Genomic DNA, 12,653 nt, shown 5'->3' on the forward strand with positions numbered 1-12,653 from the left:
ATACACAACTGTTCCAACATTGTAAGTTGGAAAAGCCTGTCTTCCCATTGGCATGGGAATTTGGTTTTCCAAACCCAATTGATCACATGTGGATCTTTCTAGACTCTTTAGTCATTCCTGTTGACCTCCGTCTAGGCCACGCCTTCTGAATCACCCTTGCTCCCTGGCCTGCTCCATGTAGCTCTTCAGGAGACATCATGGCACATGGTCCTTCAGCCCCTGCAGGCCAGAGCAGTGTCAATGTCATCCTCGATGAGGGTAGGGGGACACAGAGAGCCCTACTTGTCAGGATTTCAATATGGAGGGGGCTAGGGTGGCTCTTCCTCAGGTCACCCAAAAGGAGAGTAAGTAACTCATCAGGAAGCTGAGAGAACTGAAAACCAAGCTTTCTGGGAAGAGGAAGGGCAAGAGCTTAAGATAGGGAGCTAAAATACACAGTTCGGGGTGCGTGCGTGTGTGTGTGTGTGTGTGTGTGTGTGTGTGTGTGTGCGTGCGTGTGTGTGTGTGTGTGTGTGTGTGTGTGTGTGTGTGTGTGTGTGTGTGTGTTCCTTAGGAGGTATCCAACTTGTTTTGTGGGACATTCTCTCACTGGGACCTGACAGGTTATCTAGGCTGTCTGGCCAGCGACAGCACCCCCATTTCTGCATCCTTCTGTTTCTGCGTCTGTTCCTGTCCCAGATGACAAGTGAGCATTTCCATGCCCGCTTTGTTATGTCAGTTGGGACTCAAACCCTGGTCCCTGTGCTTTGAAGCTGAGCCATCTTCCTAGCCTTTCTATTTGATTGATTGTTTTTCTTTTTTTGATGCAGGGTTTCTCTGTGTAGCCCTGGCTGTTCTGGAACTCACTTTGTAGATCAGGCTGGCCTTGAACTCACAGAAATCGGCCTGCCTCTGCCTCCTGAGTGCTGGGATTAAAAGCATGCACTACCTCATCCAGCTAGCCTTTCCGGTTTTTAATGGGGCGGGGCCTCTCACAAGACACTTAAGATGTGTACAGGTATTAAACCCCAGCTCATTGTGGATGTTGGTGCCAGCCTCCAATGACACCTGGAGGTGACTGAATGGCTTTAGATGACAGTGAGACTCAGTCAGGACACAGCCAGAGCAAGAGAGCAATGACCTCGGAGGGGTGATGTGCTCTTCTCCCAGCAATGTTGGTGCTCAGGACTGAGCAGGCGCTCTGGCCTGGAGACCCCGGAGCAGCTGGGCCGGGCAGGGTGGTGGGAGTGAGCCCTGAAGTGCTGTCTCTGGCCCGGTTTTCATTTGTTTGTTCTTGAAAACATGGGGATGGGCAACGGTTGCTGTGTCAAGTGGCTCAAATATTTCTTGGGATGGCTTCAAATCATTCCTGCAGTACATGTGACTTGGAGGCTGGTCCCACAGTGGGACTGGGCTCGGCAGTAAATCATCCAGCCCTGGCTGTGGGGCCACGGCTGTTAGAGCCGGGACTCTGGCCACCCTCTTGTCCTCAGGAACTCTGTCCATTCTAGTCATCAGCTCCTCCGTCTTCCTGTGAGCCCTGTCCCCTGGGTCTCCCTGCAGGAGAGAGCGGGGCCCTGGAATCTGCACAACCGTCCTAGGAAAGAGCTGACAGTGTCCCTGCTCCAGCCACGCAGCTGAATCCTCAGCCCCTTCCCGTTCACAGTCACCCCGGTAAAACGTGGGTGGGCTAGGTCTCTCACAGTCCGAAAAGGTGCAGAAACATCAGAAGCCTGAGTCAGAGGTTTCCCCTCCACCCTAGCAGAGCATCCTCACAGCATGACCCGGGGGCTGGGTAGTTCTCCAAGCTCTGCCCATTGAGCTCCTGTTGGATTCCTTGCCCTGAATTTCCAAGACAGCCATGAGCAGTAGGTGGATCCCTGGTTTTCCCAGGAAGACAGAGGCACATACCAAGTCCTGCCTGATCCCAGAACTTTCCTTTTTGGAGCCTCAGTTTCCCTATCTGGAGGGGAGCAGTTGCCTGACCTAAAGTCTGCTACTCAGTGAAGATTTGGCACATGATGCTGTCAGTCTCTGAGAGACAGAGCAGGCAACTGGGGAGGAGGGTGGGGAGGGGCAAGGTGAGCAGGGCAAGCTGGACTTAGCATCGGACGTGGTCCAGACCAGGTGCCTTTAGTGATCAGGTAGTAGAGAGGGCAAACAGTGTCTAGTGATCTAGGTTCTGATGCAGCCCCTTGGCTGCCCTCGGGGCCCCCTGCAGACACAGGACAGGCATGGTTATGAGGCAGGGAAGAACGGTGTGTACTTCCCGTAAGCAGCCTGGTACAGGGCCTCTCCACAGCAAGCATGTGTTGTGCTAGGAAACAAACAACGCTAAGATCATGCCTTCTGGAAACGGTGGAAAACTGTGGGCTCTCTTGAGTTAAAAATTGCAGGTTTGGGGCTGGAGAGATGGCTCAGCCGTTAAGAGCGCTAGCTGCTCTTCCAGAGGTCCTGAGTTCAATTCCCAGCAACCACATGGTGTATAATCACAACCATGTATAATTCTATCTGGTGCCCTCTTCTGGCAATGTAGGCAGAACACTGTATACATAATAAATAAATAAATAAATCTTAAAAACAAACAAACAAAAAAAGATGCAGGCTCCCCGGGGGCTGGGGAGGTAGAGGTGAAGGATTGGAGCAGGTTGCTGTGGCTTGGCTGTGTTGGACCTGCATGCCGTGGGTCTCCCTCATTTTGATTCCATGGCTTTGGTTACACTCCTAGGGAAACCCTGAGCACCTGAGACATCTGTGCTTAAAGCAGCCATCTGGCCACCCTGGGTGGGCAACAGGATTGGGCCCAATGGAATGAATGATGGCAGATGGATGGCAAATGCCTGCCCCAGGTTCCCTCCCATGGGAACAGGGGGAGAGCCAGCCCGAGGCTAGCTCTGAACTTTTCTTTCCATCTCTGGGGGAACCTGGTGGTCCTTGCCAAGTGGTGGAGCGACAAGAAACACCTGCAAAGATCTCGTTATTTCTCCTTCCATCTCTTAAAAATCTTCCTTTTAGATTTATTTGTTACATTTCATGTGTGTTTTGCTGGCATATATGTGTGTGCACCATGTGTGCTTGGTGCCCATGAAGATTAAAAAAAGGCATTGGATCCCCTTGAACTGGAGTTATGGATGACTGAACTACCATGTGGGTGCTGGGAATCAAACCCAAGTCCTCTGCAAGAGCAACCATGCTCGTAACCATTGAGCCATCTCTCCAGTCCCCTCCCCTGTATCACTGAAGGTCACCAGTTTCAGAACTCAAATCTAAATGTGGGTACGGTGACACATACGGTAACACAGGCATTTGTGAGACCGAGGAAGAGTCCCTGGGTTCAAGGCCAGCCTGGGCTACATATTGAGACACTTCACCATCCCACTCCCTGTGTGCCACAAAGCCACCAAGGCTCAAGTCCGTGGTTCTTTCCACCACTTGTACCAGCATAAGGAGCAGCTCCTTACTGTTGTTGGGTCCATCACTGACCTCCTTGGAGAGATTCATGGCTTCCGGGCATCTACAGGTTCTGTCCCTGAACTTCAGCCACTGTGAGCTGTCTGAGTATGTTAGTAAGACCCGGCTGCTTCCCTGGTTAATGCTCCAACAGCTCCCAATGCCTTCAGGTAAACCTCAGAGGGTTGAGGGAAGTACCTAAGGTCCTCCAGGGTCTAGCCTTTGCCCCTCCTCTGCCTTCATCCCTTTCAGTCCCCTGGGTGACCCACTGGAGGCCTCTCTGATCTCTGTACCTTCGCACATGCTGTTCCAGCTCTTCAGTGCCCTTCCTCTCACTTTTGCTGGCTTCTCAGACTAGCTCCATGGCCTCCTCTGACCTCTTAGGCTCAGCCCCTCCTTCCTCTGAGCTCCCAGAGCTCGGGGTAATCCTGCTGTTAGCACTTATCTCACTGACTTAGAATTATTTGTTTACATGTCTCTCCTCCTCAGGGTAGGACCACACTCCTTTATCTTCCTAACCCATCCCAACAGCACCTCATTGAGTACCTGACATTCAGCTGAGGCTCAGCAAATGTTTGCAGACTGAATGACCAAGTCTTCTGTCCTGGGTCTGAAATGTCACCATTTGGTTCCTGGTCCTGGTTGCTACTGCTTCCCACAGCTGGGGCCTCTCTTCTCATCCAGCAGCTGACCCAGCCCTGCCCAGGCTCTGGGGGGCAATTGCAGCCTTCACCCAGAGAGATCGTAAAAGCCAGTTTGCACAAAGTGCAGGAGACTCAACTTCCCACTGAACTTGTCTGCAAACCCCGCTCTCAGGCCTTGGGGTCCCGGCTTCTGCGGTAGCCCACGAGACAGATAGCTCTTCAGGAGACGTTGCCCTGCGTCTTTGGCCCTCATCTAGAGTCTCTGAGATGTGTCGAGCCCGCCCCTGCCCCCTGCCCATGGCCAGGGCTCAGCAGCCCACCATGTCTGATACCCACTTCCCTTCGCAGGTGGCAGACAGACCTTGGCTGGGCTCTTGTCATGTGCCAGGCTCTGGGTCTCCATTGTCACGGAGCTGAGTTGCAGTGCACGGGCACACACCCAGGCACAATCCCCGTGCTACAGTTTAGTCAGAGCTAGGACAAGGACACAGGGACTGTGGGTGTAGGACAAAGCGATCCCCATAGCCTCAGAGATAGAGGAGCTGGGGTTGGCCTAAAGAGACAGTGTGCCTGTCCTCCTGGCCGAGGTATCTTCAGAGGGAGGGTTTGGAGAGCGACCCCTCTATATCCCAGAGCTCTCGGCTGTGTCCAGGATCTAGCTGGCCTCACCTAGGGCACTATGCTCAGAGGAGACCCTAAGGAACCATCCATGCTTGCCATGTGTCCCCCTTTCAATCAAGCAACATTTCATGAGTCCCCACCCTGTGCAGGGGACTAGCATATTATCAGGGCAGGGTGGTGGGGACACCAAGGCACAGTCTCCACTCCAAGGGGCTCTTGGTCTGTAAGGGCAAAAATCACCAGAAGAGTACACAGCCTGGGAGAGTGAAAGGCTTCAACAGAATGGAGCGAGCTACCTCTGCCCAGCCTGATGGTGGAGGGAGCATTCCGCCTGGCCAAGTGATGGAGGAATACCCCCAAACAGTCCAAGAGCAGAGAGAGCACCCTCTACTCAGCCTGGTTGTGGAGAGAATATCCCCACTTAGCCCAGTGATGGAGGCAACACCCTGACCCACCCAGCGGGCAGAGGACCACTGTCAGGTAGACCATGGCTGAGCCCAGCCCAGGTAGCCACTTCCGTGTGTCCCAGCCCCTTCACATTCAACCCGTGAGTCACCCGTTAGACAGGTGACCAGAGGAATGTGTGCCCAGTCCTCTGGAGTCCCCATATGACCTGCAACAATATCTTACAATATTCAGAGGGAGGCAGCAGAGCCAAGGAATTCGGGGTCCTTCTATCTTTGGCTTCCGATGCTGCCTACATTACCTAGTAAGTGGGTTCTTCTCTCTCCGAGCCCCCGACGGCCTGTATCAAATAGATTTGGTCTTAGTATCATCTCCCTCGGATTGCAACAAGCTTCTAGAAAATAACAGTGGTATGCTGTGCCCATGGTGGATACCAGGCTTAGGCTTGTCGATTTTGACAAGAATAATTACAGTATCTGGGAGACTCAGAGCCCCTGGGTCCCTAGAATGGCCGGGTGGAGGTAACAGTGAATGCAAGGCCTGTCTAAGCCAGACTTGGACTGCTCGTGTGTCCTCTCCGCCCCCGCAGAAGGGTCTGCAGGTGTCGGTGGCTTCCCGCACCCTCATCCTTCGCGCTTGGCTCCACCTCCCTCCTGCTGTCTGCCCTGCGTCCTCCTCTAACCTCGGGGCTGGACCAGCGAGCCGCGGGGCTGGGAAAGTTTGAGTCACGCCGCGGGGCGTCTGGGGGCGGGGGTGTGGGAGGCGGGGTGGGTGTTAGGAACCGCCTCGGGCTCCCACCAGGGGGACCCCGCCGCGCCCCTGTCCGGTGAACCCGCTGGAGCGAGACAGCACTGCCACCTCTCACTGCGACCTGCGCGTCCCATCGCTGCTGCAGCCTCGGGCTCAGCATGACGCCCGGCGCGCCGCTCTTGCCGCTGCTAGTGGCGATCTCCACGGTAGTGGCGGTGGTCACGTCTGACGCGCCCACGACGGCGCTGTCCCCCGCCACAGGAGACGCCACCCTGGCCTTCGTCTTCGATGTCACCGGCTCCATGTGGGATGATCTGATGCAGGTGATCGACGGCGCCTCGCGCATTCTGGAGCGCAGCCTGAGCAGCAGCAGCCGGGTCATCGCCAACTATGCGCTGGTGCCTTTCCACGACCCAGGTAGCGCCCCGCGCACGGTCCTCAAGGTCGCCTCCCAGCCCCGACCCTGCGCCCACCCTGACTTCCCCGATGCACCTGGCCCTTCTCGGAGTGTGATGGAAGAGCCCCGAGGGCCTTCTCTCACATTCCCGCCGCCTGGCCACGCCCTCTCTTGCATCCCCCCAGGTTGACACTGGCCAGGTTGAGAGTTTCTAGCAGGCGACCTTACCCTCTCCATCTGTGAAATGAGAAAACTTGCTGAGATGTTGGTAGCAGGTGCCAGGAGCCTGTGTGGTTTTCTGGATTTTATTTTATTTTTTTCCTTCCTTCCTTCCTTCTTTCCTTCCTTCCTTCCTTCCTTCCTTCCTTCCTTCCCTCCCTCCCTCCCTCCCTCCCTCCTTCCTTCTCTCTCCTCCTTTCCTTTCACTTTTTGAGGCAGGACCTCATGTAGCCCAGGCTGGTCTCAAATTTGCTGTGTAGTGGACTGAACTTCTGATCCTCCTGCCGCAGCTTCTCCAGTGCTGGGATCACAGACCTGCACCAACACAGCCCCTTATCTGGTGTTGGGGATGGACCCTGGGCCTCCATGCAGGCTAGGCAAGCCCTCTGCTGACTGAATAGATTTTTCTTAGACTCATCTCCCAGCTTGTGCATGGGAGGCCAGAACACCCCTAAAGTCACCCTTTGTGGGGCCCATGCTAGGAGTAACTCAGGCTGTCCTCTTTTCCCTTTACCTGCCTACCTCAGCAGAGAGGAGTTCCCCAGCAAAGCAGGTCCCCTGGATACCTGGGCTTCCTCAGCAGTTAGGCGCTCCTACCTTTCAGCTGAAGGTGGAAAATGCTCCCTGGAAGGCCTCACCATGTGTCCCTTGCACACAGTGGAGACGTGCCCTATACGCCCCCAATCCTGACTACGTCTCTCAACATTTTTAAAAAAGCAATATTTATTTATTCATTTTAATTTTTATGTGTGCTGGTGTTTGGCTGTGTGAGAGTATCAGATCCACTGGAGCTTGAGTTACAGACAGTGAGTTGCCATGTGGGTGCTGGGAATTGAACCTGGGTCCTTTGGAAGAGCAGCCAGTGCTCCTAACCGCTGAGCCATCTCTCCAGCCCCGACATAGTTTTGAATTGAAAAAATGTCACACTTAGACTGAAGTAGGAGAGAAGTGGGTACTCCTGCTGTGCTCTGTAGAGTGACACCTTGTTGCTCTCTTTAAAGCCGGTTGCTCTGTCTGTCCACATGTCTGTCCAGGCTAGCTTTAAAGACCTCCACCACAAAGACACTCCATGCCGTGCTGACAGTAGTGTTTGAGGAGGCACACCAAGCAGATGGCAACGACCTGTCAAGCCTCTCAGGGCACATCTGTCAATCACAGAAGCTTACAGGGGCTTGACTCCCCGCTCTCCCACGCCCCTGCTCTATGGGGCTCCCTAGCTTTAAGCCCAGGAAAAGACTTCAGGGACCCCAAAAGGACAGTGAGGTTAGGTGCTGGAGAATGTAGGGCAGCCTCTATCTCCCCAACTCTCCCTCCCCCTCTTTGTTCGCTCTTGGGTTTCTAAAGGCATTATTACACCGAGGGGTGGGGGGGTAGCTATGATCCCGAGAACTGACAAGGTTTCCTGAAGCCACCTGCTGGGTGGATGATGCCATTACTGTTTGTCTCTAAAACACCTGGCTCCCGTTGCAGGATAGGTGGCAGCTTTTGAGACAGACAGTGTCTTGGGCCCAGAAGGGGGCTTCTGAAGACCGTCCTTGCTGGCCCTTCCTGGCCGCTAGCTTCAGATGCCCTCTGGCACGGAGTGGGTATGGTGGCACACCAGCCTTCAAGGCTCAGCCCTTCATCCCTCCTTTCCTTCCATTCTTGGTTTTCTTTTCTTCCTCCTTTCTGTCTATGCTTCTCTCTGTGCTCCCCTTTCTTTCTTTCTTTCTTTCTTTCTTTCTTTCTTTCTTTCTTTCTTTCTTTCTTTCTTTCTTTCTTTCTTTCTTTTAAGTTTTAAGTTTTAAGTATTTGTGTGTGCATATGCACACACCATGGCGTGTATGTGGAGTTCAGAGGACAGCTTGCAGGAGAAGGTTTTCTCCTTCCAGCCTGCGGGTTCCAGAGCTGGAACTTAGGTTGGCCGGCTTGGTGGCAAGTACCTTTACCCACCGAGCCATCTCGACAGACCTCTGTACTTTATTTTAAATCCATTAAAATTTAAATGATGCTCATCTTAAAAAAAAAGGTAGTAAAATACAAGTCCAACTTCTCATCAAAATGAAGTTTACCACAGATGTAAAGGAATTTTTCCAATTGAAAATGGTCCTCCAGCTGCCAGGAAATGAAAATTTGTAATGCAACTTGCTTAAAAAAGAATAGTAGTCATCATTAAAAGCAAACATACATACAAAACTCCACGCCCTGTTCCTCTTGTTCCCCTAGCTTTGAAGGGACCAGGGATGCTCTAGAGAGGACCAGGGTTGCTCTAGAGACATCTAGCTAATTTTGAAAAGACATATGGAGTTTTTGTTTAACACCTGGAAGCCTTGCCATCACCCTCCATCTCTGGTGCAGAGGGGGTGGGCATCTGTAAACACTGGGGTAGACAAGAGCGCAGCTGGAAAGAAAGCCAGATCCCAGATTCAGATGCACGGTTGCAATGCACTTTTCTTTATGCAGACTTGTGTTTCTCTGGAGTTCGGGATTCTACCGTGCATTAGAATGCACAAACATTTATTCTAACAACTTTATGTTCAATTTTACAACACGGAAAGAATTTTGGGAAAGACACGACCTCAGGAGGTGAAGAAGGGAGGTCTTTCTGCTTGAGTCTGCTGAACACGTGCCCTCATCTGGGCACCCTGGTAGCTACCTCACTTTAAAAAAACATTAAATTACATTTATTTATTTATTTATTTATTTATTTATTTATTTATTTATTTATTATTTGTATACATGTGTGGACGTGCCACAGCAAACATGGAGGTCAGAGGGACAGCTGGCTGGAATCAGCGTTCTCGTCCATCATGGGGTCCTTAGGACTGAGGCAAGCGCCTTTACCTGCTGAGCCCTCTCACTGGCCCCTCACTCCTTTTTTTTTTTTTAATTTTTTTACAAAGCAAAACCCCAACCTCCTCTTAGGCTATCCAAACCATCCTCCCTAAAGCTACCCCCAGATTCCATTTGAAAAATATCTCAGTAATCTATAAGGCCAAAGTGGGAGGGGACATGGGTGGGGTTAGGATTCGTGCTGAGGAGCCAGCAGCCTGGCGGGGGAAGTTTGGGGGTACAGAACATGACATGTGCAGCTGGGCATGGTGGCTGAGGCAGGAGGATTGAAAGTTCAAACCCAACTTCAAGATACTGTCTCAAAATGAGAGGTGGGGGGAGCATCACTTAGGTACAGTGCCTAGCCGTCACTCACTGTCATGGGAGAGGACGCTGAGGGGACACCCAAGACTGAGGAGGAACACTAGATGCTCCTGCCAGGGACACACTTGGAACAAAAGATTTCCTGGGCTGAACGACTGGCTGGGTGTGGACTGGAGGACAGGGTGACACGTGGGGACAGGTGTATGTGGGAGCTCTGCAGCTCTCCTGGTGGAAATGGGGCCGCTGGGGTGGGGATGGGTGTAGCCAACCCTGCTGCCTGCTGCCTGCAGCTGCCAAGGACTGGGAGGCCTTGAATTTCCTTGTATGGGCTTGGAGCGCTGTGTCCTGAGCAGGCATTGCAGCTGGGGTCTGGCTGTGTCTGCTGAATCAGCAAATGGAATGCCCTTCAGCAGAGGATGAGCTTGAGACATACTTTCTGATCTGCGCCCCCAGCTCTGCGGCCTGAGTGTTTTATTAAAGGGAGCCACTGGAGGGATGTGGAGGGGTGTGGAGGGCCTCACTGGTGCTTCTAGGGATGCGCGGCCTTGGAAACAAAGGACTCTCATTGCAAAGAGCAGGGCCAGCGAGATGGCTCAGTGGGTCAAAGGTGCTTACTGCCAAACTTGATGGCGGAAGTTTGACCCACCAAACCCGCATGGTGGAAGGAGAGAACTGACTCCCAAAAGTTGTTCTCTGACCTCCGCGCCTGTGTTCATCCAATAAATAAACGAACAAGGGGCTGGAGAGATGGCTCAGTGGTTAAGAGAGCTGGCAGCTCTTCCAGAGGACCCAGGTTCACTCTCAGCACTCACAGAGGGACTCACAACCGGAGTCTGTAACAGTTCCTGAGGTTCTGACGCCCTCTTCTGGCCTCTGCTGTCAGGCACACACAATCAGTGTGTGTGCACAGGCTTACGTGTAGTCAAACACTCGCACACATAGACTAAGATAACTAATAAATAAATAAACAAACAAATAATAAATAAATAAATAATGTGGAAAAAAAGGGTTTTAGAAATCGTAACTGGGTGTGGTTTCAAATGCCTGTAGTCCCTAGGACCCGGAAGGCAGAGGCAGAGGCAGGAGAATTGCATTAGAGAACAGCCAAGCTACATAGCGAGCCCTACTTCAAGTGAAAAAACGAATGAGCCAGACTGGAGAATTTCCAGAGTAGAATAGTGACAGATCTTCTGCCTCATTTGACTGGAAATGTAGATAGTTTTTCAGTTCCCTCCAGTGAATGCTACAAATCCCCATCCCGGGGTGACATTGTCTGTGGCTTCGACTGGCTTTTTGGCAGTGGAGTTCGTAGGTCACTTTAGACATTGGGGTGGGTGGTGGCTCATCAAGTCTGTGGAATGTTCTGGGCATTTGAGGGGACATTCTTAGCACACCGCTCCAACCTGGGAGCTAGGAAGAGGCTAGGTTCTTGTTTGCTTCACTCTTGAGGCTCAGTAGATTTGAAGTGTTCATTAGAGTGCTCCCTCCCTCCCTCCCTCTCCCTCCCTCCCTCCCTGCCTCTCTCCCCCTCCCTCCCCCTCCCTCCCCTTCCCTCCCTCTCCCTCCCTCCCTCAATCCTCCCCTCCCCCTTCCTCCCCCTCTCCCTCCCTCCTTCAATCCCCCCTCCCCCTCCCTCCCTCAACCCTCCTCCCTCCCTTCCTCCCCCTCCCTCCCCCCTCCCCCACCCTGTGATTTTCTTCTGTGTTTTGTCATTTCACTGTAGGTTATTTTAGGGGTGGAGAAGCAAATGGTTTTCTTCTTAATTCACTTGAGGGCACTATATCCATGACAACTTGTTTAGTACTCAACCCCTGGTGGGCGATGGATGGAAACCATGCCACTAAAGTGCCCTTCCACTGATCTGCGTCGCCTGCCCAGTGGTTAGTGTATTTCCTGGTCGGTTACCTTTCCATACTGTTTGTGATTCCTGGGGTTTGAAGGTCTTCAATATTTGTATAGAGAAATCTACTGACTTTTTTCTTCTTCGTGTTTTTTTTCCACTTGCATATTTACAATGGTGTTTTTTTATTTTTCCATCATCAAATTAGTTAGATGTAGATTTAATTGCTTTGTTGTTATTTTCTTGGCATTAAATCCCTTTGCCTGTAATTAAAAATGAATTGGCCTACAGTGTAAAAAAAACTAATATATAGCCATGTGGTGGTGACACATGTCTTTAGTCCCAGCACTTGGGAGGCAGAGGCAAGTGAATCTATATGAATTCGAGGCCAGCCTGGTCTACAGAGTGAGTTCCAGGACAGCCAGGACTGTTACACAAAGAAGCCTTGTCTTGAAAAACAAACAAAAACCCCTAATACAATTTTATATTATAATTAAATACAATTATTAATAAATAATTACTTATTTAGGTTCATCTTATAAAAATATCCTTGCTCTGTGCATGTGTGCACATGAGCATGTGTGTGTGTGTGTGTGTGTGTGTGTGTGTATGTGTGTGTGTGTGTGATATATGTACATTTGCTCATGTGTGCATGTGCACGTGTGTACATAGAGGACAGAGGTCGATGCCACTTTATTTTTCGAGGCAGGATCTCTCCCTGAACCTGAGGTCATCAATTCTGCCTGCCTGGCTAGGGGCAAGCTCCTGGGATCTGCCTGCCTCTGCCTCCCCAGTGCGGGCTCACAGCTGTTTACTATTACGCCCCGGCTTTTACATGAGTGCTGGGGATCTGAACTCAGGTCCTCAGGCTTGGGAGGCAGGCACTTCACGGCCTGAGTCATCTCCCCACCATATCCTTTCTTGTTCATCGCTTGGCTCTTACTTTGTTCCCAAATTACCTAACAGCGTAGGAATATGTCTGGATTTTCCCTTCTCCGCTGCCCTGTGATTCTTATGCCAAGAACACACTATTTTAATTATTAGTCTCAATAACAAATGTTAAGAGAGGGACCCTTGTTCTTTGTTATTAGGATGATAACTTTCTTTGTTCGTTTTCTGAGACAAGGTCTCACTACGTAACCTAGGCTAGCCTGAAACTCATAGTGATTAACCTGCCCCTGCTACCTGAGTGCTGGAATTAAAGGCGTGTGCC

General features: G+C 51.6%; 1 protein-coding gene across 1 annotated transcript in view; it reads left to right on the forward strand.

The window, feature by feature from the left end:
* Window positions 1-6,007: 6,007 nt before the first annotated feature.
* Window positions 6,008-12,653, forward strand: part of Hmcn2 (hemicentin 2) — a 155,104-nt gene continuing 148,458 nt past the window's right edge. Inside the window, exon 1 of the mRNA XM_059260027.1 lies at window positions 6,008-6,266. Coding sequence (XP_059116010.1) covers window positions 6,008-6,266 — 259 coding nt within the window. The remainder of the gene's footprint in view (window positions 6,267-12,653) is intronic.

The sequence above is a fragment of the Peromyscus eremicus genome, chromosome 4, assembly GCF_949786415.1.
Source record: "Peromyscus eremicus chromosome 4, PerEre_H2_v1, whole genome shotgun sequence".
NCBI lineage: Eukaryota > Metazoa > Chordata > Mammalia > Rodentia > Cricetidae > Peromyscus > Peromyscus eremicus.